The following is a 27,933-nucleotide window of genomic DNA, read 5'->3' as shown; positions in this document are numbered from 1 at the left end:
CCTGTCCAAATTTAGTCTATGACATGACCGTCGATTTGATCCCTTTGTCCAGGCAAGAATCCCAATGAAATTGTCAAAACTGACGTTACGTGATGGATACGTGATGTCAGTGTATGCCGAGTAACAACCGTGAATATTACTGTAAACAGATCTGTAAAGGTAGGTGGTAAATTTGGACAGTTTTGATTTTTTAATGGTAATTTGAGCGACAGTCATCTAGAGATATTGTGTGTAAACACACGAAAAATGAAAAAAAGTGTTCCCTTACTTGCAAGGAAGTTAACTTTCACTGTTGAGTGTCGTGCATTACTGGATTGTGTTAAATCACAGAACACAACCCTACAGGTTTTTTTTGAACACGTGACAATTACCTTAACCCAACTTATCGCGTTAAAATTTTTGCAACGTTGCCAGCTCTATTTTCGAGTGCGAGTTTTTAATATTTAAAATGAAAAACACTCTATAGTCTTTGCCATTTCTATCGAAACACCACTTGTTCATCGTAAAGTTGGCAACGTTGATATTCAGAGAATTTTCTAACTAAAAGCCGTTGTCAATCAACTGAAAGCTGTTACCAATTGCTAAATTTTAAGCAAAATCAACAGGTGGTGTTTCAATAGAAATGGCAAAGACAATACAGCGATAGAGAAGGTAATGTAACAGTTTGACACGCAACCCAACACTCTATAGAGAAATGGAGCGACTACAAGACTAATTTTTGTAATGTTTTCTCAAAAAACATTTAAATTCAGCAAAAATTTTTAGAAATGCACGGATGGCATGCTTTATTCAAATTTACACAGTATTTGTCCATTGTGGTGTTTTAAACACAAAAAATGTGTGAACCTATTGTTTTGTTCTTTTTTATCTGAGTAATAAATTTACGAAATTTTATGTGGCGATGTATTCACAAAATGTTGTGGTCAATGACTCAAATCAATTACATAAAATGTGTAAATAAAAGTACTATTAATTAATTTAATAACAACATTTATTTACGAGAAAGAATAGAAAACAATAAATGCCTTTGCCAAACTGCTTCTTCTGGGAAATATTTAATCATTTTAATTAAACTTGTATGAATTAGTCGCATTTTACCTTTGCTAATAGAGTTAAAGAGTACCGGAGATTAAAGTTCAAAAATGAATTACTTTAGCTGCGCTACAAGGTTGATGACGTCATCTCAAAAATCATTAAACAAACAAAAAAAATACACATCCGCAGCAAGGTGATTAGTTTTATAACACACGCAACAAGCAACCAGAAGACGTCATTTCAAAAATTACTGAATACACTTTTAAAAGATATTTTTTGACTTGCACGCGATACTTGTTATATTTCAGACGTGATGGAAGAACAACTTTACAATGTTTTTTAAAATAATCAATTATATACGTTTATCATAAGTTATAAATCTTGTGTTAACATTTTTAAGCACATATCACAAAATCATAATCAAACTGGATTTTCAGGTACATTTTTAAAGCTTTTAAAACGAATAATGTTAGAAATTTGCTAAAACGTCATCCTGTGTAGGTTGCTTTGGCAATCTCTGAAAGTAGTTTATTTTTCAAAAAAGGTCAAAAGTTGTTATTTTCAATAAAAAAAATTCGTCTAAAGAGTTTAGACAGTACTTCCCTCACTGTAGGAAACGTGACGACTGCACGCCTATTATGTTTTTTTTCGCATTACATTTCAAAGCATTCGGTTTTGTAGTTCTTGATTAAATCAATAAAATAAATTTGCGCATTCATAACATTTTTTGAGTCACCTGTATATTCAAATCCAAAAAATATTAATGGAATGATAAATTACAAGAAGAGACTCATCATATTTTGTACATTTTAGATAGGATTATTCGGCAAACTTTTGAGCTGACGTCATCAATTTTTTGGAGGGAATAACTAAATATATTGTGATTAAAATTTTATCATGCTTATCATAACTGTAACCATCTGCAAGATTTCAAAGCATTCGGTTTTGTAGATTCCAAATTAAATGTTAAAATGTTGTTTCCTAATTTTGATTTTTTTTCCAAAAATCTGGACGTTTCGGGTAAAATCTCAATTCGGAGTCATTAACTACATGTGTAAGACTATGTTATTTGATCCAATTTAAAACCCAATTACTATGTACAATTTTGTAGTGACGTCATCAAATTAGTAGTGGGGATGATTAGACAAAGTTTGGTTAGCGTTTTACCATCTACATGATATACCTAATATAAATACAAAGTACTTTCGGAGATCATCTGTCTAATAAAACTCCGGGACGGAAGACAGACAGACGGAAACGGGAGACCTATTTCTTCCTCTTCTAGGGGTCATGAAAGATTGAGAAAATGTAAAAGTAGAGAGTCGGCCGACGGACTCGATTACAATGCTTCCTTTCTTACGCTCGGAAAGTAAAAATCAGTGGAGTTAACTGTATATCAAACGTTGATAGTTTATTAAGGACTGCTTTTCCAATATGGATCTAGGATTTTCTTTGTTTGTCCATATCCCGAAACAATTGGACAGTTATTTATGTACTTCGGTAGGTAGATAATATTGTATCAAAAAATTATGAAATAAATATGTATTTATTTATTAATTAATATTATGATTAGTATCATATCAAACGCATCAAACAAGCGGGTGATGTCATTTGAAAATAATTGCTGAATAATCGTTTTAAAATACACGTTTTGACATGCACACGGTATTTGTTATGCTTCAGAGGTGATGGAAGTTTCGTGTAAATAACTTTCCAATGTTTGTTTTCTGAAATTGTTCACTAAATACGTTCACAATAACTTATAAATTTTATGTTTAAATTTTGGAAATAAACCCTCCACTAAAATTCGAAATTAAAGAATCACAAATCACACATTTGTTTTGGTTAACAATTAACTTGATGCATCCAAAATCAAAAATTACCAATCAATAAAATATACGAAATTTCAGATACTTCGCCATACTGGATGCGAAAAACGTTTCTTTTTAATCGATTAGTAATTATAAGAAAAAGAGAGAATGTGATCACTGGGAACTGCGCATCTTAAATTATAAAATTTGGCCAACTGGGAGTTTTAACAAAATTTTGGGCAACATTTTTTTATTTTTCCAAATCCTGAAAAACTTGGACATTTATTTCTTCTCCAGAAGGTTAATGACAAAAAATCAAATTAAAATTTCTTAGAACTACATTTACGGGATACTTTAACACTAGGAGGACGGCGTTTAGCGCATACCTCTACGGACGGCTTGCGGTCATTTGACCGCTGTACTTTTTTTTCAGTTAAACATGGCCAATAGCGTAAATGCTTTATCAAAATTAATTAAATAACTAAATTAGAGTAACATAAACATTAGAAAGTGGAAATCATAAATGAAACTAATGATTTAAAGCAATTTGCACCCAAGAAATTTGTAACGTTTTTACATTTTCCGCATAAAGTGTTTTTGCATCTATCACGCTTTCGGTTTGCTTAATTGCGGCATTTAGTTGCATGGCAATGTTTTCTTGTTCCTGTGAACTTATCCTCAGGCAGTAGGTCATTTTTATTAGTTTGACCTGACCTGACCCAACATCACTTGCAGCGAATTCTCTTCACAATTTCTAGAGGTATTTTAGTCTGCTTATTTTCTTCTTTATCACTTTCTGATATAAAATCCATGCATTTATTACAGCCAAGTCTAAAATGTTATAAATAACTTGTCCTTGATCCCGCTTTGAACGAATTTTTTCTAGTCACTTGGTCCACAATATCGTCGCCATATTTTGTATAGTTGCAATAGGCTATAGTGTCCAGAAGCTTTTTTCGATTATCTTGAATTATTATATCAGGATGCATTGTGCTCAAAAGCAGAACATTTTTGTTTTTTTCCCTTGATATACAGTCGGCGTGATAGTATTATACTTCAGAACTTTTGTGTCATATACATTACCACTATCCGTCTTGAGAATTATTCAATTCTGCGAGTAATTCCAAATCTGTCATATTTTTTCTCACCGAATGTTCCGACATTTTCAAAGCAAAAATCACCAAGAAAAAGCACACCCTTCACGAAAAGAACAAGATCCAAACCAAAGAATGTAATTACGTGCAATGCCAAAATAAATTAAGTTACCACGAAAATTACCAACCATCTTATTGGAAATTATGTCCAGATGTTGACAGTATGGGGTATCAGGTAATTTTAATTATTTCGAGAATTTTTGAAGCGATTCTATTACAGCGGTCAAATGACCGCACTCCGTCTTTCTAGGAAGACATATCCCCACACAGGTGACGAACAGTCCTATTGAATTGCGATTTTTTCCACATACAATCAAGAACAAATAAATAATTGTCACGAAGGAAAATAACGAAATACTTTATGAAACCAGAGATATCAAGAATAAAAAATTCAAAAGCGGTCAAATGACCGCCTCCGTCGTTCTAGTGTTAAAGAATTCATATACGTAAATTCATTTATAATAATAACGTTATCGCGAATTTCAAACAAAATCATTAACACTGCGATTAGTGTTATATACATTATATACCACACGCATTAAACAAATGGATGACGTAATTTAAAAAAAATCTGAATAAACGTTTTAAAATATACGTCGTTACATGCACACGATATTTGTTAGACTTCAGAGGTGATGGAAGTTTTGTGTAAATAACTTTCCAATATTTGTTTACTGGAATTATCAGTTAAGCACGTTTATATGAAGTTGTATATATTTTTTTCTTTTGTAACATCTTTATTATTAGGTACTAAGATTATTTTTGTGTGCATATAGTACAGTACTATTAAAATTTTTAGCCAAAACCGAACTTGAACTATCATGTGAAGTAGGTTGCTTTAGTAAGTAATCTCGAAGTTAATTTATCTTCAAGAACAAAATGCTGTCGAACTTTGACAGTTTGTCTCTGTTACCAAAAAAAGGAAAAACAAACTCACGCTACATTTGATTGTCGATGCATTAATTGCATTTATTTCATAATTTTTCAGTTTCAATAATTAGCATTGCCTGTATTTTTCGATATCCCAAAGAAATCGGACAAATCCAGAGAAAATAATTTGGCAGCAAAATTTAATTATAAAGTCGTATAGTAGCCGCCTACGATTTCTTTATTTGTATTGTGATTTTTTCCAGTGTCGAACTGTTACGCCACTGTACTTAAATTGTTTTCGTATGTAGTGTACCTACATAATAATATTTTTGCCAAATAACTAAACCAGGAATAATATCCTTCACCGCAACCTCCAAATTCCTTCCTGTTGTCATGTTTACTACACAAGACCACATAAGAGTGAGTGCTCTCTAATGTACTTGTTACCATAGAAACTATGTTGCATCTAGCACAGAATTCGTCGTCCACAAACGATTGCATTATTCCGTTCGTTCGAATTTCGCCCATTATAAACCGACACACTCAAAGCAAATAAAAAACGACAACTACAGAGTCGGAGACCCACTTTTATTAGTAATCCAAAACAAGTACTTATTACCTTATTAGGTAGTTAATAAACATTTTCAGTTCCACCAAACGACCCATTTAAGCAACCCATAACTCAGCGCATTTCCTTCCGACCCAATCATCCAATAATCATTACCTCATTACCTGCCCCCCAATTACCCAAAATTACATAATTACCACCATAACACTTTTAACGAATCACTGACCAATCTCCGCAATCGGCAACCTTCGCTCGTCGCTCGGCCACCTCCGCCACCGATATTAAAATGGAGTCTAGTTTACAAGCACAACGATTTGTAGTCGTTGTGTCGGTGCGTTGTTCACTGATGTCTCGTATCCTTCCATTTTTCTGCGGAAGGTAGAAGAAACGCGTCTCAGAGAAGCCATCAAACCGAAGTTGAGGCCAAGCCGGTCACGTTGAAGGTAAATTTTTTGAGATTTACGCTTTGATTTGCGACTTTTCGGAGAAAACGTCGGCCAACGTTGATCTCCGCAATGGCATACATGTTTGCTGCGCGGTGCGCATGCGCACGGCGGCTCAAGCTTTTTTGCGGGAAGTTAGCAACTTGGGGGGTGTCAAAGTTTTGTTTGGAAAGAGGTAGATTGTGTTGATTTTGACAAAGAGGGGGTCATTCTGGGTTATTGGGGGGGGGCTGGGTTTGTGTGGGGGGCGCTTTGATGGGGTTATCTGCTGAATGTTATGTCGTAATCGGACGTTTATTTTACGTTGCAACAACGTTCCGGTCGTAAATTTATACATTACACTAAAGGACATTTAGTGTTTTGGGTGTTAACATTGTAACAAGTTTTTTATTGATTTAGATGGGTCGTAACTTGAAAGTTGACATTTATCCATAAAAGTTTATTTTAAAAACTTTTTTGTTCCGTTATTTTTAAGATTATTTCAGCTGCAACTGAGCTGTACATTTGAATAGTATATGTTCATTGTGGGGCAAATTATTGTCATTGTACCTACGAAAATGGGTACTTACAGAAATATTTGCCACCTCGAAGTACCGGTGTGTGTATTTTAGTATTTTATAAGAAATATGTGTGATGTTAAATGTCGTCGTTACATTTTATTTCTCGAACATAAAGCTGAGTTTATGATATATATTGTAATAGATCGCTTTCAAGAATGTCGGCTTTCACAGTTCGTAGAACACGAAAATGTTGACTGATTTATGAAACAATGTAATCACAACTGCCTACTTTGAAACTTATTGTCGTTTGCTCACTTACACTTCCAAAAATTTGAAAACGTTAAATATTTCAAAATTTTGTAAAATTATCTTGCCTAAGTTTTATAGCGTTCAGTAAAAGTACTGGCGGTGTGATAGTGCATCTATATTTTAAACCATACTTACACAGATTAGCATAAAAGTCTGAGAATATACGTATTAGACTTCTTCAAAATTTGATAAGAAATTAACATTGATTTAATGATAGCACAACATCGACTAAAATTGATTGGTCATTCCCGCCACAAAGTTGTTGACGTCATCTCCATTTATCTCCTTGGAATATCCGTTTTGGAATATCTTTGTGTGGTTTTTGAACCGAAAACCGACTAAAGTGGTGTTTAATGAATAAACATATAGTGTTAAACTTGACATCAGGTGTATAACGTCCATTTTACTTTTTCGTTGAGGTTTACTCATAACAAAAAGTTTATTCATATAATACCTTTTGATTTTTAACTGAATAAAATATAATTATTGCAAATAAAAAAATTAAAACGTAAAAGTAGCCAAGTTTATTGGAATTCGAGGTTGTTGTCAGTGTAAACATTGATAGAAAAATTAGTTCTGATTGGACAGTTTAAGGACTGATTTGAGCACACGCGTGTTGTAATGACGTACCTTGGGTACAACTGCGTGGTATTTAGCTCTTGCTACTTACTCCCAAGTCGAAATAATAACAAACGACCTATTCAATGTTTTCCCTAAAAACTGAAAATGTTGAGGTTAAAGGTCATAATTCAAGTATATATTCTGCATTCAAAGCTAAAGTAAGTAATAAGGTTTTTGATTATCAGTTCGTAGACGAAAAATGTAATCACGAGGACATAAAACTTAATATCAAATTCAGTTTTTCATTATTTGTTTCTTTTGTGGTTAACATATTAACATAGCAAGTTGTTACATAAAGTGTCTTGTGCTCAGTTGGAACGTATATACAGTTTACATAATACTTTAAATTCCATATCCATTCATGGTGATCTTTATTTTTTTTTTTTTTCAAATTTTAGTAAAACTTAGGAACAGTGAAAAAATTGGAAAAGTAGTGATGTGTACAGAAAATTAAAGCTGGTTTTATTGAAAAGTCATCAATAATTGCAAAGTTCGAGGGGCCGTTGTGTTTCTAATGAATTTCCAAACTAAAAAAGGAGGAACTTTCACTTTCGTATTCTCCAAGCTGTGAAAAATCGAGAAATCATGAAATTAGACTTTTGTCACTCAAGGAGTAAAAATACGATGGGATTTCAGATTTTAATCCACAAAAAAATTGATGTGTATATGACGAAGTAGAGCACATACCTGCTGTAAAAATTAACGCAAGATTGGTATTTAAACTTGAAATTGCAAAAGTGCATCGAGATTTCGAAATCTTACGCAAATACGACCCTAATTCTATTTTGTTCATATATTTTCTAGTCAGACTTGGAATTTACATTCCACTGCGTTTTGAATGTTGCGTTAATTTTTGTGAGGAGTGTATTATTTCTCGTATTCGTGGTTTCCGAATGAATCTAAAAATAATTCTGGGTTATTTTTGTTGTTAAGGAGCGAATATTTATTTTTATTGTGTTTTAAACAAACCATATTAGCAGTAGATAAGATTAAAGTAAAAAATATTTAAAAAATAATTGCGTTTCGGTTTACGGGGTATGAAACGATATTCCAGGGCTTTTGTTGAAGTTAACTATACATTACGTTATGTCTATGTGTCAGCACTTCGCTGGTAATTTAATGTTCATTATGCTAGATGGATGCTTCGTTATTCCATAAAATTTACATGAAATAGGTGGGTAAATGAGGTAGTCTTAACATTCTGTTGTTTTTATTTATTTAATCTGTGTACAGAGTGTACCTATTAAAATCATCCGACGTGTATGATAAAGATTGTTTATTGCTTTTTCTATGTTTGCTTGTTTGTAGTGGCATAATTACAATGTTTTATTCGTGCGTTAGATACGAGGAGAAATATTTTGAAATATTATCGTTCTGTTTATATCAACCACGTGAACCGAGTGTAATAAAAAGCTAAATGGATTTTAAGTTATCACGAATGTTAACAATTAAAAAAAAGTTATTTTAGGTAATATGTAAGTATTTACTTTTTTTTTTTTTTGATTTGGAGGAAGTGTATACCATTGGAAAAATAATGTCGTGGATGGCATAGACGACAATTCGTCGTGATCAGTGACAATGTTTTTAGTGTTTTGTAGTTGACATGTCAAAAGTGTGATTTATTGCTTCTGTTGATAGTAAATTGACCGTTTCCGAAGATAAAAGATAAAAACCGAAAAATACCACGTAGAACTTTTTTTTAATAAAATTAGGTAATCAATATTTGCTGCTGCGTAGAATGATTAAGGTCAAATTCATATACACTGTGGCACCTAAAAGATACGCAACTGTACTATAAAACGATCGCCCGTTTCACATTTGTTATATTTTTAAACACACCTAATAGTCGTTAGTGAAAACTTTTCCAAATTAAATTTTTTTTAGTTCATTCTCTACATAAAATCGATGACGTCATAAAAAAAGTGTGTCGAAATCTTGTCCAGAGTTGCATACGATTCTCGTTGCATTTCGAGAACGCATAGAAATATTGAAATTCTGCAAACGCCGTTGTCAGGTTGTTATAGACGAACAAATAAATTTTGGTTAGCGTTTCACCGTCTACATGATAGGCTTAAAGTACAGCCAAAATTTCACCGTAATGGGTTTGATAATTTCGGAGATCACGTGTTAATCTCCGACAGACATACCGACGGAAACTGGAGACCGAGTTTTATGTCCGCAGCTTACGTTCTGGACATAAAATACAAATTCGTTATACATTTAAGTTATACATTAACGTTTTACATATTTATATTTTTAATTATTTTACTACATAGGTAGGTTTTTTTATAATCTGAAGTAATTTTTTAATTTAAGTGTACTGCTTAATGGAGCAAAAAATACAAAATTAAAAATGCATAACCGAGGATATTGTTTTATATCAAAAACATCATTAAACCTTTAAATTGGGAATTCAGTAACACCACACAATTTTTTTGTTGTTTAACTGTGCAAAAAGTATAATTAATGGCAGCGAGCCGCGCAATTTTTCTAAATAATTTTGCGGATCGTAATGTCCTATTATTTGACTGTTCCACAATTTCACAATTATCAAATTAAAAAAAAAGACACCAGAGTGATAAAAGCCGATTTAGTAGAATTTATTTCTTTTGTCAGTCGATCTTCCAACTGTGAAATTATTACATTACCTGTTTGACTAGATATTTAAAAGTGTATCTAATTCAAATGCATTGTGTTGGACTTGGAAATTGTGTGCTTACTTCTCGTTAGCGTAGGAAGGTGGTTTACGGGACACATGTTTTTATTGTATGTTCTGTCGGTGTAACATCATAAAGTTAAAAAAAAATGCAACGATTTTATTGCTTTGCATTACCATATAGGTATATGTATATTTTTATTTACCTTTCATTGTCCACAATCGGCGGAATGTGTTGTTAGAACTCTCTAATAAATTAAGTAATGAGGGCCGCCATTATTAATTTGAAAAGAGTCTTTGTTGAATAACAGCCTCATCGTCTTCTAATTTATTGTTCCTCTTAAATAACCACCGTTAAACCGTTCCATTTAATAATGTTAGGTAACTTATAAAAAAGATGAACTGGTCACGGACTCGTTAAAAATTAAAATTGATTTTCTAGGCAAAGAAGCTGACATTTTTTATTTGTTGCCTCCGACTTTCTCTGTCATTTTACAAGGAACATAGCATTATTTAAAAACGACAAATATTTTGAATTGTTTTTCGACTGGTACTCAAATGTCATGACATGAAAGTTTATCCAACCGTTCTATACCTATTAGGAATTAATTTTAATAACAAGCTGATTAGAAGTGAAGTGTCCGCATCGAATTGCAAATTTTCTAGCGATCATAAGATACATTGGTAAGAGACATAATATCCTGTACATAATGTAGTCGGAATTACAATAAACAAAAGTATTGTTGTTTTGGTTTAACTTATTTTCACGCGGAATGCATATCAACTGGATGTACTTGGACTGGTAATATTTGACTATTGAATAAAAAACTCCATTAGATTAAGTGAATGCACCTGCAGGCATTCTCTACCGGTGCTGCATGCACTATTCAATGACGAAACTTTTTTTATGTTCTTGCATTGTAATCTCAACTTTCGCCGCACAAATTTATCTGTGTCGTGTAAACAAAATGCGCCTTGGAGCTTCGACTGCGTCTAATAAGTAGGTATCCAGCATTGGAATATTTATGACGACTATTCATGAATTTTAACGAAGAATGAGCCACAAATAAAGTTAATCATCGAGTTAGATAAATAGAGACACAAATGCTGATCTGACTTACTGTAATTTAATCCGTCATTAAATTAATGGGATTTTCATACATTTCCCAGGCTGTGTTTTCCAAAAACTTTAGATTATCAGTGGTATCTTTATACAGAAAGTAAGTAGATATGTTGTAGTAAAGACTTGCAACCTTGTTTCCGGCCGCTGTACCACTTTTTTGTGTAAAATTTTTTGTAGAAACATGTTTCAAATTTGACATGTTTGGCACTCGACACTTGGACGGGTGACGAGGTTAGATCACACCGCACATTTTTCTTTATCGTGGGTACTTCGGTGTTGTTTTTATGAAGGTTTTCTTTCATTTTATCTTGAATTTTCACAGCTCATACAGTAACAAATTGGCTTCCGGTTTGTCTGTGAGGTGTCGCTCGACCGAGATTTTTTTTAAATTAATAGTCCCGTGTAAATTTTACGGGAAAATATTTACTAAAAATTTTTTACTTATACCCTCTGACGTCATGTCAAAATTTTATTACTCACTGATCTATTCTTTTATTAGATTTGTGTACGATAAAATTTTTGTGACTTGTGGTAAGAATTAACATAGAGTTTGGAACGATATAAAATCAATTAAAAATTATTTGTTTATTTTCCGTAGAAAACTGATGACGTCATTTCAAAAAAGTGTATTCAAAGATTGGTTCTATAACTTATTTTTGGTAAATGTGCCTTCATCGTTTAGAATTATATGAAATGATTCCTATTTCAGAAACGACTCATCTAATTTCTTTGAAATACTGAGAGTAGCGTTCCGATTATACTAGACTGACTCATCACGTGGAAGTCGAATGTCACAAGTCCATGCTGAAGCCCACTTGCATCTAGTGTGGCTTAACCAATAACAACGCTAGGTTCGCTTTATTACGGCGATTCTAGTATTTAGATTAGGTAGGTTCATATTCCCTACAAAAATTGGTCAAGTCATTTTAAAATGTTTAAGGTTTTTTTTTATTCAAAAATACGTCCTGCTTTAGAAGCAAGGTAAGTTCGGAAAGAAGAGGATTTCTGTTCACTATTTGGCGGACTGTACTTTCACTGTAAACTTTTTAAATCTTGAAAATTTAAAAAAAAAATACATGACCAAGAAACAATTTATACGATGAGGAATTCATAAGATCAAGTCAATTTCTGGATTGATATGGATTTATTTATATTGTAAAAAATCGGTTGGTGAATGTTTCATTTCATGCTTTCTTGACGTGTTGAAGCACAAAGAACACGAAAAAATGGGTTTCGTTCCGTCTGTTGGAAATTGTTTTAAGGTGTAGTCGCTGAAATTTTGTTACAAAGTAATACGAACTTTTAAATGTACATATTGTAAAATTTAACTCTAGTTAAAATTTGTCTGTCAAAATTTACATTTTTTAAACTACGCGGTGATTATGAGACAATGATAAAAATTAATTTGTTCATTCTTTCCACGAAATTGATGACGTCACGTCGAAAAACTATTATGTTTTTCTTAAAAATGTTCCTTGAGAAGTGGTGTGCGTGTATTGTAGTAATATGCTGTTCGCTGTTGCTCGTTACACACGCCATCCCAGAAAAAAAATTTATGGATGATTACTTTTATCGATTATTTAGAAACGGTTCATCTAATTTCCAGAAATTCTGTCAATACAGTAACGTTATGATTAATGGTACGTTGTCTACGTTAAATTTAACATCGCTCCCACCAAAAACTCGATGACGTCATCTGAAAAAATGCTAAACAAACTTCATTGAAAAGTGGGTCTTGGCATGCATTTGTTGTAAAGTTTTGGAATTTCATTGTATCCCATAAAATTTTATTGGCAATAACGAGACGGACAGTAGTACAATAGTAAGACATATTTACAACTTAAGTTGTCGCGTGCCGGTATTCCCCAGATGTTAGACAGCAGAATAATCGAGGTCCGGACAGGGACCATCGTTGCTCATGGATGGAAATGACTATTATTTTATGAGTACAACTACCTGCTAAATGTTCTCAGACAAATTCGAGTGAACTGGTGTGAGCCATAAATATTTCTTACCATTGTACTACTGTCCGTCTCGTTATCGTCAATAAAATTTTATAGGGTAGAATGAAATTTCCAAAACTTTACTTCTGAAGCAGGGGATGGTCTTTTTAAATTTGTATTTACTCGTATATTGTTATGTTATGTCGGTCTGTAATAAATTTTGTGATGTTTTTAAGTAGATCAGGTTTCTGTTGCACACAAACGTTTCACCAATACCATAGTAGAGGATATGTAATACGAGAGCGTGGAAGGGTGAATCTGATGTATTTTTTCTGCGAAAATCCATAACATTGAATGTCGACCAAAACAGATTAGATTTCAGATATATAATTTTGTCAACCCAGCGACTACAGATCTTTTTGTGATAAGAGCAGGGCTAGTTTATATTTTTTGAACAAAATTTCAATTGTGAATACACATACTCGGATAAGTGTTCGATTTTTAGTTGATAGTACAGATAGCTAATTTGCTAATGTATAGGCATTCGCGTGATCATCACATCAAATGTGGTTAAGTTTTCGAAAGCCATCAACATGCGATTGTAGGGGAAATAATATTAACGATGTTAATAAATCTTGTAACTTAAACAATGTTAGTTTCAACACTTAACATTTCATGTTTATTTTTGGTGTGTATCTACCAATCTGACGTTTAGACATCACAAAATTGCTTTTATACAAGTTTAGATAAAGTGAAGAGCTCTAAGTATATCAATATAACCATGGGAGTTGTACTAAAATGCTGATAATTACAAAAAGTATGTAAGATTATTAAATTAGATGAAAAATTGAACATAATTAGGAAGTCATTAAATATGTGCTACTATATGGAGGATTTTATGTGGGGACTCAATTATTTCCTTTTAAAAGTTTAGCGTGTCAGCGAGGACAAGTTTTGACTTTGTGTTTCATTCTTGTTTTTTATTGCAATTGTTCTTTTTTTTTAATTTTTTTTTGAGAAGTAGGTGGGACCACAAATGGTGTATAAATATTTAAACATAAAACTTAATACTTTGTCGTAAGTCTATGTGCAAAATTTTTAAAACAGCGACACTTTTTCCAGCCACATTGATTTGGAACGGAGTTTAGGCGTATTTTTCTAATTAAAAAAACTTAACTTGTACGTCAAAATTGTATTATCAAAATTACGAACAATAGTCGAAAAAAAACTAGGAAAAAAAAGTGTAATATACCGGGTGTCCTAGTTTACTAATTCCATTTTGTCTTTATTATCTGGAAAGATGGAAATTTTAAATTAATAATAATGGTTAATTAACACAAAGAAGTCTACTAAGTATAAACGTACTTTTAGTACTCTGGTCTTTTCGGAAGTGACGTCGACTTTTTCTTTCCATATAGAATGGAGTCTCTTTTCAAATAACGGCGATATTAAAATGAAACTGCTAAACTATATTGTGTTGTATTTTAAAGTTGTTGTTGATTTGATTGATTTTGATTTTCACTTTTTGAAAGTTTATATTGACAGTAAATGTAGAGGCTTTTTTTGAATGGTGTATTATGCTTTCCTATGGTAGAAAAAATTAAATTGTCTAACATTTGACACTTAGAAAAACTAGTTTAAAAATTCACTCTTATGATAATTGTCTTTACCAGGCGAAGATGTCATCGACTGGCGTGGTACTGGAGCCCCCCTCCAAACCCCACAACTATAAACCTCACATAAAAAACACAAACAACAACACTAGCTCGAAAAGAAAATTCAAACATGATCGATCCGGTCGCAAACGCTCGAAGAGTTTCTCAGGCTGTGGATTAATGATGGACATGAAACCGGTACCTCCGACGAAATTTTTACTAGGAGGGAATATAAACGACCCTCTTAATTTGAACAGTCTTCAAGATGAAGAGATCAATAGAGCCATGAATGCTATCACCCCCAAGTCATCGCCGATACCGACTCCTCCGCGGAGGAAGGGTCAGATCGAGGTTATCATCCCCCCGAACATCAACGATCCCCTCAACCTGATAGGCTGCGCCGACGACGCCGAGTACGAGCAGCAGCTCTACTCCCCGGTCAAGAAGGGGCGGAAAAAACGCCTGAAGAAGCGGAGGACGATCTCGGCCAACTTGGAGACGTCGGAGGTCGATATTAGCGGGAACTCGGAGGCGAGAACTCCGGAAACGTTGACGGACTCGGCGAAAATACCGGAAGTGAGTGAATGCTCGAAAGTTAGCAAGGATCTGAGTCTCGAATTAGCTTCACCAAAGAAAGAGAAGACCAAGCGAAAGATGGAGGACCACGGGCCGGTGGCCGCCAAGAAGTTCAAGTATGCCATGGATAAGATTGTTAGTCCGGTGGTGCCGCAGCCGGGCGCGTGGTCGAAGAGGCCGAATACGATCAAGAAGAAGAAGCCGAGGCCGAATAGGGACACCACGGAGGAGATGCCGCAGTTTAAGGAGAAGAACAAGCAATTCCAGTACGGGAACTATAACAGGTAGGTTTCAGTCTGGGGGCGGGTTTTCAACTTCTTAAATTAGGAGTTTACTTTAGTGACTGGATATTCGAAGGAATCGTGAACTAAATTTTGATTTTTTTGGTGAAAATTAGGGAATAAAGAGAGTGAAAGAAAGAAGTAGATGTGCTGAGTAAGAGCGAATTTCTGACTGCGAATTTTAAATGGATGGAAATTATTCGACTGAAAAACAGCTATTTTGCACGTCAGATAAGGTGATAATAATAATAAATTGCACACTTGATAATTTTTTGCTTATATTGTAAATACAGCTGTCCCACCATTTATGTTAAAAAAAATTTTTAAAGGGGAAAATAACAATGCTTATATATGCAGGCGCTACGACTTCTTAAAACGAATCTAATGTGTTCTGTTTGTAGATTATATATCCTCTAGAGATTTATGCTCTTCAGCCGTCTTAAACACGGAATGTCTCGTCAATTTTTAGATCTTGACTTCACCGTGGGTCTCAGTATTCTAGATTTTTTTTTTTTAACTAAAATTCATGAAACATTTTTCAAGCGTCGCAAACCCATTTTCTGTTATATTTTTATATTAACTCACCTCTTGACGATATCATACATTTCTAGGGATATCGATGGCTCTTTGGAAGAATTTCGATGAACTGTTGGTAACACAACCTATTACGCACCCCTGCGAGACCGAAAAACTTGACACAAAAACATCAGGTCCCGCCATCTGTGTTGGTATTTTACTGACAGCTTTTCCCAACCCTTTGGTAATTAAAGAAACAACGGAAAGTATAGCCAAAGGTTCTGACTTCTTGTTTTGAAAAGTGCTAATTCGGGCATAATTTTTTTTGTATATTTGAACTTATTTAGTAATCGTGACTCTAATACTTATGTTGAATTCGTTGCGTCTACTTGAAGTTTGTGCACTAGTGCCCTTCCTGAATATGTCGAATTCTAACCTACTACTGTTTCTAGTTACTAACGTGTATAAAACGACAGTTTTCTGTTGCGCTATTCTTCAAAGTATAATGAAATAGAGTTATTAAGGTTAAAATTGAATACTTTCATAATTTTTCTAAATTCGTATTTTTTTTTCTTCTAGTAACTTTGGTTGTATTTATTAATGATCTATTTTGAATATTACTAGCGTTGAAAACGGCGAAAACTATATGCGTTATACCTAACGATATCTATGGAAAGTATTCAAGCTTTCCTCACAAATCCTTTTCAGATGGGTGAATGAAAAGATCAGCTTTCATCGTTAATTGAATTTATTCAGCTAACCATTACTTCTGTTGTGCCGTTGTTTTTGTGATTTGTGTATCGAATTTGGACATTCTCAGGGGTTGGTTGATTTAGTTCTTAAAGTGACGTTTGAAATATTAGCAAGGGCAAATATTTTGATTGAAATTTGGTAATTTATTCACTTTCTATAACGTATGTCGTAAGTATTTGAAAAAAAGTCGGGTTAGATATTTATTCTTTATTTAAAAGTAAGTTTTTAATAATGAAACATACGTTTACATTTATATCCTTAAAATTGATGTTTTTATAGGCAAACAGAAAACAGCCGTAGTTTTATTTTAATGTATCACATAAGCCTTGTTATGTACCACCCGCTGATGATATCCCACTGTGTACCAGGGTTGACCCGATTTAAATCTCATTCGATTTAAATTGTTTGGTATCTATCTTTCAACACAATTAAAGTAAGTCGAGTAAAAAATATAGATTTCCTGTTTCCGGCTGTTGTCGTCTGTTGGTCTGACAGCAACTATGTTAGAATCGCCTAACATACAGTAATCACATGAAACCGCAGGTAAAACTAAATAACATAAACATCTTTTTATGATCTTTTAACAACGAGTAAGTAAGTGACATTTGTTAAGTACTCGGTTAGTGTGGTGCGGCTCCCGATAGAATTAAGTTTTGACTCCGTTCCATTTCGCATGGGCTGATCGAATCTTCTTTACGCGAAAGTGCCTCACTACCAGTTTTCCAATATGAGTTTATATTTTTAATCTAAATACACTTAAGTATATACGGAAATTCCGGCACCGAAGTTTGTGGTTTCAAATGATTGCTACATTGTTGTTACCCCCTCCAAAACATGTGTCCGGTGTATTTCGTTAGGAATCAATTAAGTTTGACAGCATTCTAATATGATGGTGTACTAATCCAGATTTTGGTTCTCTTAATTACAGATGTTTACAAATGCATTAGCGATAACCTTAATCTGCCAAATGCAGTTAGGAAAAGTTGTATTTTCAGTGCAGTTTAGTGTCAGTGAAAATTGAAGAGGTTACGATATATGTATCTGTGATATCGTTTTTTATTTACTTTTTCTTGTTTGTGTTTTATTTTTTTTTTTTCGAAATTTAATAATTAGTAGTATAGTAGATAAACCACATCTACTTCCATTATTATTGTTCTGATATTCGCAAAAGCGGTTGCAGTCTAAATGAACCAGTTGATTGGAGTTGATTTCTTATAAAAAATGTCGACTCATTTGTAATATAACACGATTTCATTAAACGTCAATCGGTGTCATGTGGGCGTGTGAATTAACAAGGACATACTCATTTATTACAATTCATGTTTATCAAGTAATGTAGTAGCGAATTTCTTTCACATGTAATTTTGTTAAATTAACACTAGTTATGGTGCTTAACAGGTACCGATTATTAATTTTAGTATACTTTCGGTACAATTTGAATGACAAACAAAAAGTTAATCAATAGTGACAGCATGTTATCTTTTGGTGCTGCACAGTGTACTTATATGTAATATTGACAATTTCTGCCCGTGGGTGGTTGGAGTGACGTTATTATTTATAGTTACCAACTTGTGGGTAAGAATTCAATTCAAAGAAATTACTCACATATTCCAGATCGCTTAGTTTTCCATATCCAGTTACTTAAAGTGACTATTCCAGCGCTATCTATATGCAAGTAATTATCTTGCGGTATTTGAAATTTTTTCGTATCGTTGACGTTAGACAGAATCGTTGCATGTGTTTATTTTATGATAAGACATAGGGAAATAATTTTTTGCATGGGGTAAAATACATATCTATAAAAATAAAAAAAAAAAATAGAATATTTAAACGTCAGTAATATTAGCAATGTGGAAAATTGATAAATATTTCTTGTTTACATAACTACGACGTATAAGTGTTAGTTATCTTTACATGCATAAAAACGCTGTTGTGGTAGTTTTGTTTTGCATTATGTTTACTTATACTGGACATCGCAACAACATTTTTATCGTAACTGAATGTTACCAGATGTAAAATATTTACCGGAATGGATCATTTTAAAATTTTCAAATGTTGAAACGGCTTCGTGGCACTGATTTCCAAGTTTTTTTAGGTACTACGGTTATAGGAATCCCCACAATGAGATCGATCAAAGACTCAAAGTCTTCTCTCATTTTCGATACATGTTTGAAGGAAAAGACATCTTAGACATAGGATGTAATGTAGGCCACGTAACTCTCTCTGTAGCACGAGATTTCGGTGCTAAAAGCGTAACAGGCATAGACATAGACCCAAAACTGATTGCAATCGCAAGGAAAAACGTAAAATATTACGTAAAAAATTCAGAATCGCCGAAACCTGATCAGGTTAACGGGATCGAGGTACCCAAAAAGAAAAGTAGTGAGTTTTTCCCTATTTCTATGCCCATATTATATGGATCCATTGACATTCCAGGCTTTAGTGATGCTAATACTGGCCGAGATTTTCCGAACAACGTTGTGTTTAAAACGGTAAGTTTTCTCTTGTCGTTGTGCGTAGGTGCTTCATCGAAAATTGTTTCAGTGCAATTACGTCCTAGACGACGATTCGCTTCTAGCTCTAGAGCAGCCACAGTACGACGTAATTCTGTGTTTGAGTATCACTAAGTGGATCCATCTTAATTGGGGGGATGCGGGCCTGAAGCAAGCCTTCAGAAGAATGTACGCGCAGTTGAAGCCAGGCGGAAAACTGATCTTGGAACCACAGAACTGGGCGAGCTACAAATCGAAGAGAAAGTTGACTGTAAGCAGTGTGAAAAGCGGGTTTCAGTTTTCACATTTTTCTTGTTACAGGAAACCATTTTCAAAAATTACAGCGGGATCGAATTCTTCCCTGAGAAGTTCACCGAGTATCTGCTCTCGTCCGTGGTGGGTTTCGCTAAAAGAGAAATTCTGGGGTACCCAAACCACCACTCCAAGGGTTTTCGGAGGCCGATCCAGGTCTTCACGAAGAGCACGATGTTTCCCAGTGAAAGGATCGAAGCAACACCAAACAATATCACACCAAACAATCCAGTGTATGATGATTCTCTCTATCAAAGGATAATGAAGACTGAAAAATACGAATCTCAGACGCAACCACAAGTCGAGAAGTCGGAACATATTTATTATACAAATATTTTGAACAGGTACTGTGGGAATTCGGACGAGAATTTCGAAGCCAATCACCTTATTGAGGAAGATTTGAATAAAATGAAGACTTCTAATGATGAGAAAACATGTGATGGTTTGGAAAATGTTTCGGGAGATAATACTTAAGTTGTTTCAGTATTTGCGTTCGTTTGCGTACTTCTTTTTGTACAAATCGTTATTTTTTTTTAATGTTCGTTTGTTTTGGCTTTATGTACATATGTATAAACTTGCAAGTATTAAATTTTCTTTAAGATGGGTGAGTCTTATTTCGGGAGTTAGGAGCTTACCGATTATTATGTGACCTTTACAAGTTTTTTTGTCTGGTTTCACACCGTCTATATTTTGCTTCAGTTATTCAGGTATTAAGTGCCTATAACTGAAACAGTTTCTAATTGAGTTTAATGGCTGTAATAACAATTAATTATCGCACTACGATAATTTTAATTAGGACCGCCAGGATTAAACAGGTGTAACCTAGCAATACTGATTTCAACGTGAAGTAATTTATTTCCAAAACAAAAATCGCAAATTATATCAATATAATGTTTACATAGTATGAACACACTGTTGCTTCCGCGACACCGAATATAGCAAACTGTCACGTGTTTCTACAGCTACGCTGTCGCCTTTTCGAAGAATCATTTTAATTTAAACGCGAAAAAAGAGGTACTATAGGAACGTACTTCTGTCGCGAGAGCTGGTGTTAATTCTATTCTGATATTGGAGAAAATCGATACATATTTTAATGCAGTTAACATAGTTACTTCACATATATGGTTGCGATATAATTCATCAAAATGTAATAATTCTGTTACAAAAACCCGCATTCTTTTCTAATCAGAAACTTTAGATTTAGTTACATTACACAAACGTGACTTTTCAGTTCTGAACCCTCGACCGAATTTTCGCCAACAATCGGTTCACACTAGGAAGCATTCTGTACGCTTTTAGTGAGATTTACTTTAAGAAAATTTTGGGACTGTTTATCAAATTTTTGGAAGTGACATGAACCGACGAATTTTGATCAGCGAATGCGAATGTATAAAATGACAGCTTAGCAAAATTTTGAAATCGCGAACAGACATATGGAAACGGAGTACCTACTTTTTCAGATTCTAAAAAAATATACCGCGCCACTAAACTTCTGTTGTATTCTTTTGTTTGGTGTTGTATGTAATGGTAAATGAGTGACACTTTTGAATAAATCTGATTTATTTTTCTAACAATAAAATAACCAATATTGAATTAATGACAATAACAATGAACTATTTATTATTAAAAAGTTTTAGTAAATATTTGAAGCTATCATGCGTTGCTTTATTTTTCTACACATAGTATTTCATATAATAAAATCTATAACTATTGGCAGTTTCAGGTGTATTTATAACTAGACAATCATAAATCATCACCTAATAATTATGATGTAGGTCCTGTCAGGTTCTTCCAGTTTCTAGTTTATTTTAGTCGTGTTAAAGCGTTTGAATGTTATTATTACATCTTTGCACTTAGTTGAGGTATAGTATCACTTCATGTTTTTCTTTACAATCAGTACTATCATTATCAAAAAATAAACAGTAGTATGTATAACGTCTATATTTTACATTAATCTATTTCAAACTTTCAAACTAAAAGCATAGATTAATCTATTTATCAAAAATTGATTAATTTCTCTAATTCTGTATACATGTCGTAAGTCCTTTCCCTCTTGACGCCACCACGAGGAACTAAAGTTATACATTACATCCGTCACGTCAAGAAAAGTGATCAAAGGAATCTAAATAAGTGCGTAGACGAAAATTTTCTTCAGTATCGTATGTTGAGAACTTCGAAAGAGTTTTCAAACGACGAATCTAAGTCTGAATCGTCGAAATCATCAGAGTAGTGTCTAGTAACCGCAGGCAAGTACACAAACGGTTTGTGCTATTCTTCCGTTAGTTCCCATAACATAAGAGCAGCGTCGGTACCACCAACTGTCACGACGTTTCGGTCGTTGAACAAGAAGCGCGCACAAGCTACTTGTCCGCTGTAGACCTTCTCTTCGTTGTATTCGGCTTTAGGACTCAGAACAGGATATCTGCAACAACTTTCGTTAGCATGGAATGACAATAGTAACTTTGTTACCTGAAAAGTCGAATGTAGCCGTCTGTATCTCCGGATATCAGCAGGTCATGGGCTGCCGATCTGCCAACGGTACTTATAATCGATGTCATTGGGTAAAAGCGGTTGTTCCAAACGCCTAGAAATTACAATTTCAGTGTGTACTGGTTACTTGAGTTTTGTTACGAACCGGAAACCAAAAAGCCGACTGTGGAATTTTGGGTATACCACTTGACGTCTTTCATCGCTATGGGGCTCTTTTCGGGTGATAGAGATTTCACGTCCCCTAGAATTATCTATTTTTAGGAAAAACTGGCTAGTGTGGTAAGAACTTACAGAAACATAAGTCGAAGTCGGCGGTTACAGTTTGCAAGAAATTGCTGTCTGAACTCCAATCCATTTGGATTAAAGGCTGGGAGCCTCTTATTTTGTTTGATTTTTTGTAGGAAAATCCGTCGCGGCTCACTCGGAATAAGTAAATGCTGCCGTTTTGTGAGGCTATGGCTATCAAGTCACCAGCTAAAAAAAGCGTTGATTTGTATGGTTGTGTTTGAAATAAATAGTGAGGGTCGGCTCTATGTGAATTGTCAATACATAGTTTCATCGATATCAGCATATTAGTTATTTGGTCTTAGTACTTATAATAGCAGAAATATTGTCTTAATATCGGTCATATCCGGATTAGTGGTCGGTCTCGAGTAGTAATAATAATAATAACCCCTGTCCGGGATCGGGGTTGAATAATCAACAATGAACATGTGAAAGAGATCTCGAAACCTTAAAATAAAAATAAAATGAGACTAATGACACTAACCACAATACTTGAGATACAGAAAAGAACGGCTCCAGAAAAATAAGAAAATCAGTTGATTTCTGAAAAGGTTACTCTCCAAAAAATTAAATAACTTAAATATAGCCAATGATGTAGAGTAATTTTAAAATTTAGAATGAACCCAGGAAATGGAACCATCAGATAAATACTGCGCCGCACCCATGATTGTTACAAATCTATAGGAATGACCTAAATCAACCTGTCAAGAACTAACGGGATCGAGCGTGTTAAAAACAAATCACCCTAAACGCATTGGTCACCACCCAGACAATAAGAAAAAACAAGAGAATTTAGCCATAACACATACTGGGTTTTCCAGTAAATAAAAAGTCAGCTCCGTTATATCTCGAAACCGGATAGATATTGAAATTTTGTAAGCTCCATTATTTTTAGCTTGAAGGGTTTGTGGCGGCACAATAACACGCGGGTAAAGCAGAGTAAAGATAAGTTGTCTTGTGGTGTAGCGGTTAGCATACCAGCCCGGATTGCTTGGAGACGTGGGTTCGAATCCCATCGAGGCACAACATTTTTCTCTGCTTTCCCACATTGGTGACCTCCGACAGGCAACGCGCACGCAACATCCTTCTGCCACCGCCCTGTGCCCGCTGTGTTCGGGGTCCGCAGCACCGCCAGGGTTCGAACAACGACCGTAAGAGTGGTAGGAGCGACGCCAGCAACTATCTCCTTCGCACCCCAGCACGACCGCGCGCTGTGTCGCTGGGGGGGGAGTACTGTGGCGGCACAATAACACGCGGGTAAAGCAGAGTAAAGATAAGTTGTCTTGTGGTGTAGCGGTTAGCATACCAGCCCGGATTGCTTGGAGACGTGGGTTCGAATCCCACCGAGGCACAACATTTTTCTCTGCTTTCCCACAGGTTCATTAAATTTAATCTAGTACACCCCTTTGACGTCCGCGTTGCGACGTAGATTTATATATTTTTAAGGCTAGTTACATACACTTACGTGTTTATTTCATTTTCAGTGACTAAAAAATATAAAATTGATAAATGTTAAACTTATAAATAAATAATCAGGTATTGTCCCATCTTATCGCCGTGTGTTTCTTTTGGATTCTAGAGCCACATTTTTTAACAAGAGATGTAACCTTTCCTGTCAAGGCTTGAGTACTTTACGCCAAGGAGTGTGTGTGTTTTTTTATATATACTTATATAACCATCTAAATACCACGCGCCTACGCCAAAGATTTATGCCTAACGTTCGTTCTCTCGTTTCGTGTACCCAATTTGAAAAACAATAAAAAAATGTATTAGTTCAAGATTTTTGACTTTAAATAAAAATTAATACAACTAGTAGCTCGTAGCAAATAGATACATTTCTTCATCTGGACAATTTATGTTATTTACAGTTAAAATTAACATTGTTACGAAATAAACCCATACACCGCTTCGATACGACGCCTGTGGGTTTTCTAGTATGTGTGGAGATCCGGTGACTCATCGTCACCGACGGCGGCGCTCGAATAAAGAAAAGCCTGGAGGCGGAAGTCGCGATGGACACTCCAGAAAAACTTCGACCGCGAAATATCTAGAAGGAACGTATGGATTTAAATAGAGGCCACCCTCGGGAGCAAATCAGTCTAGTCTTATCTAGGAGTCGGTTAATGAGTTTGAATTAAGTTGATTAGAATTATTCCCTGTTATACATAGTTTCATTGTCTATTTAGTAGTATAAATTTGTATTACCTACTGAGCAATAAATTGTTGAGTTTTATCCACACCGATTTTAATTATCGATTATACTAACAATATAAAACATAATTTTCTTATATAACAGCAATCGGAATTTATTATTTTATAAAAATCCGTAAAAAGAATTGTTACTCTTTAAAAAAAATACACGTTTACGTAACGACGCCTACCCTAAATATGCGTCATATGTACATACAGTGTGCTAAATTAAGCTTCTTTCTTTAATTTAAAAACAATGCCGATCACAGAACTTCAACATCTCTATTCATTTTCAATATAAAAAGTCGTGGAATTTTATCGGGTACATCCTGCCTAGATTAAACAAAAGCCTTTGACGCTGTACAAATCTTCAGGAATAAAATATTTATTTTTATAAGTTTAGTAATGACCAAATAGAACACTACAGTGATAATAACCACTAACCATAAAAATGAGTATTTCTTCAGATTTATTAAACGCCTTGTGGTTTTATACTGTCAGATATACTAAAGAGAACAAAATATTGTGGTGTTCCGATTTGAAGAACTAAATTTCGCGTTGAGAAAAAACAAGGCCGCGAAACCGCTTTTGAAATAAAAATTAATAATAATTCCAGTAATGTAGTAATCATCATACATGAGTAGTACGTTAACAGGATTAGAAGTCCACCCTTTTTAGGTTGGTAGTTTAGGGTTGGAATGTATAGTGTCCGAAATACTACAAGGCTATATGGCCCCACTAAACTTAATCATGGGATGTTATAATTCCTTTTGTGGGGCTGGTTGCCGGCTCAATTCTAGCTTCATAAATCAAGGATTTGTCTCAATATCTTGCCACCTCAATATCTACTGCTGGGTAATCCGCTTAAACATTTCTGGCACATTAAACCAACAGAAATACAATTTACAACTGTGGGTTTGCCTTATTAACTGCTCCATTGTCGTGTTCACAATACCCTAATTTTACAACAGCCACAACAGCCATATAACCGTGTAGTATTTCGGAGACTATACAACGGGTACAGAAACTTGAGGATCAATGGGTTGAGGATAGGTAAAATTTAGTTTGTATTTAACAAATTGTTTAAACAAAAATGAATCGCATTTGACGCCACTCTCGTCTCTCAACGAGTGTAATTAGTGTAGGATCAGTTAATTAACGATTTTCTAATCCGAAATATTGTGAAACCTTGGCCTTACCAGCACGTGTAATTTTTGTTTTATTATTTGTAAATTCAATACGATTTCAGCAACAGTAAGGGAAATGTTCCCGTAAAACACGTGACAGGAAATTCACACTTGGAAGAGCTTCATTACAGATTTAATTATTTTCTTACAGCTTGAATTTGAACATTTATTCTCGAATTATGATTTTGATTCTAGCCGTATTTAATTTGTGGCTATTGTGTTGATTTCATGTGTTTTGTTTGTGTGTGATACGGGATTTATTTTCTGTCCACGACGATGTAATCTGTCAACACATTTTTGACTCAATCAATAAGTTGATAATTTAATATTATGTGAGTGTGGCGTAATTAAATATTGTTTTTTTCCTTCCTTCTAATTCTGGTACTCATCGTTCTAAGTTCAAGAAATGTAGGATTTAAGTTTTAATAAAAGTACAACATTTCGTGACGAAAGCTGGCCATTTTTTCTCATATCATAATAGATGTTAAATTGCAAACTTCATGAGGGACGCGCGTTCGCGTGACACGCGCAGTTTGGCTGTTTTGCTCAGGAGGGGTGGAGCGTATAATATGGGGCAGGTTTTTTGGGAATGAAGATGTGGTGTGTGTGTTATACCTGCAATAGAATAAAATTATCAGGCAAGGGTGACAGACTACGACGAGGAACTTAAGTTCCGCTGTCGCTACAACGTCCTGAACGTCGAAAAATTTTATACATCATGTCCCTATCGAACCTAGTGTAGAAAAGTGTTAAACTAAAAAATTAGAAACCAAAAATAATAAGTGAATATTAAATCTATGGAAGAAAATGAGGTCTATAAGAATGGAAAAACACTATTTTTGTGTGCTAATAAAATTTTGTGGCGTAATTAATGTCAACAATGATTGAATTTGAAATATGGAATTTGAGAAAATAGTTCATTGGTCTTGGTTAAATATTGCGCCAAATAATTCATGATAGTGAGAGTCAAGTACATAGTAGACCCATTGATACATACAAGAGCTAATACCCTATTACTGTTCTATTCTTTACTAGATAAATAAATCCGCTCCTGTTTAGCGTTTGCCAACTGCCAAGCTTCGACCCAGGATTTGTGATTTATGATCTTATGGAGTAGTATGCTTACAGTATATTTGGGAGTCTCACAAGCAAATAAAGTATTATCGACACTGTAAAATATCCCTGAAGGTACTAAATATGCATGCAAAAACCAGAGCCTAATTACGCTGGTCCGCTACGTCCTAAAATACATGAAAATTTCAACACAAAGCTGTGAAATGCGAAATTCCATGATAACAATAATAATAACGACCCAACTAAATTTTTAATTAATAATGGTTCTAGTTTTTATGTTGAAATAACAAATGAATAAAAATAGATTTTTCCATATATGGATTTAAGTAAATAAATTGTCAGTGTTTTCAAGAATATGCTACATTGTTTCAGGGTAAATAAATATTTTTTAGAAAGCACGTTATAGTTATTTGCCATAATTTATTTCACTATTATTTCAGCTTTGAATAAACCCTATCAGGTTTAGTTTTGAAATTTATGTCCCGTTAAGCGATTCGATCACTATGAATTTCTCAGTATTACTAGAATAACCAAGGCCATACTGAACATTCATATCAATCTTTATTTAAATTAGTCACGGGATATCATCTAAGATTTTTGTTTGTTAATCATAACCTTTTTAATTTCATGTATTTATGTCTAGATTTATGACAATGGAGTTCCGGAACACGGAGGTGTTTGAGTTGGTTTAATATTGTTTAGCCTATGGACGCCCATAAAGTGTATATAGATGAAGACGGTTATGGTGTGTGAAAAACATGCAAAATATATTTTTGTATGTAAATTCGTGACTTCCGATATAGTTTAAGCAATGCTGAAAGAACCAAACGAAGAAATGTACAAATGTTAAAGATTAACGAATTAGCCATAGCGCCGCCCTCAGTTAAAACGAAAAATTACTTGGATTATATCCCACGCAACTCAGCGGCGATCCACACACCCGTATGGTGTTGATAAGTGTGCCCGTTTCTGTGTTTATTATAATAAGATGTCCTTCAGTACTTCCGGCAGCCAAAGCCACACCAAACGGATGAAAACTCAACGATATACATTCAAACGCAACCTAAAGAATTTTCATTAAAACTCCAG

At 34.3% G+C, this 27,933-nt stretch overlaps 2 protein-coding genes across 7 annotated transcripts in view; one reads left to right on the top strand and one right to left on the bottom strand.

Moving 5' to 3' along the window:
- The first annotated feature begins 3 nt into the window (after nucleotides 1–3).
- On the top strand, nucleotides 4–20,219 carry LOC135144815 (probable RNA methyltransferase Y17G7B.18). Of its 5 annotated transcripts, none has more exons than XM_064076940.1 (6): nucleotides 5,336–5,881; nucleotides 14,707–15,548; nucleotides 18,910–19,193; nucleotides 19,251–19,306; nucleotides 19,359–19,577; nucleotides 19,628–20,219. In XM_064076940.1, the coding sequence occupies exons 2-6, from the start codon at nucleotides 14,713–14,715 to the stop codon at nucleotides 20,090–20,092; spliced, it is 1,860 nt and encodes a 619-aa protein (XP_063933010.1). In that variant the 5' UTR covers nucleotides 5,336–5,881; nucleotides 14,707–14,712; the 3' UTR covers nucleotides 20,093–20,219. The 5 variants fall into 5 exon arrangements, with proteins under 5 accessions (XP_063932992.1, XP_063933010.1, XP_063932983.1 ...); XM_064076913.1 differs by adding an exon at nucleotides 11,800–11,978 and having other exon boundaries at nucleotides 18,910–19,306; XM_064076931.1 differs by having other exon boundaries at nucleotides 5,337–5,881; nucleotides 18,910–19,196.
- Nucleotides 20,220–21,275: 1,056 nt separating this feature from the next.
- The window catches only part of Dcx-emap (Doublecortin-domain-containing echinoderm-microtubule-associated protein), a 50,269-nt gene continuing 43,611 nt past the window's right edge, over nucleotides 21,276–27,933 (bottom strand). For both annotated transcript variants that reach the window (XM_064076893.1, XM_064076885.1), the window contains exons 12-16: nucleotides 27,745–27,907; nucleotides 22,400–22,582; nucleotides 22,254–22,349; nucleotides 22,088–22,202; nucleotides 21,276–22,040 (exon numbers count right to left, since the gene is read on the bottom strand). In XM_064076893.1, coding sequence (XP_063932963.1) covers nucleotides 21,887–22,040; nucleotides 22,088–22,202; nucleotides 22,254–22,349; nucleotides 22,400–22,582; nucleotides 27,745–27,907 — 711 coding nt within the window. In that variant the 3' untranslated portion in view covers nucleotides 21,276–21,886. The remainder of the gene's footprint in view (nucleotides 22,041–22,087; nucleotides 22,203–22,253; nucleotides 22,350–22,399; nucleotides 22,583–27,744; nucleotides 27,908–27,933) is intronic.

This window comes from Zophobas morio, unplaced genomic scaffold (assembly GCF_036711695.1).
Source record: "Zophobas morio isolate AGI-343-1 ecotype UQ-CSIRO unplaced genomic scaffold, CSIRO_AGI_Zmor_V1 ptg000004l, whole genome shotgun sequence".
Taxonomy (NCBI): Eukaryota; Metazoa; Arthropoda; class Insecta; order Coleoptera; family Tenebrionidae; genus Zophobas; species Zophobas morio.
Note: the sequence above shows the minus strand (reverse complement) of the source record. Positions and strands in the feature narration are given on the sequence as shown.

What these genes read in the sequence shown, in the direction of transcription:
- LOC135144815 (XM_064076922.1), top strand. Translation starts at nt 14,713, where the DNA reads ATGTCATCGACTGGCGTGGTACTGGAGCCCCCCTCCAAACCCCACAAC. An exon ending in ACAACGTTGTGTTTAAAACG is followed by an intron (nt 19,307 to 19,358) that starts GTAAGTTTTCTC and finishes AAATTGTTTCAG; the next exon opens with TGCAATTACGTCCTAGACGA. An exon ending in AATCGAAGAGAAAGTTGACT is followed by an intron (nt 19,578 to 19,627) that starts GTAAGCAGTGTG and finishes TTCTTGTTACAG; the next exon opens with GAAACCATTTTCAAAAATTA.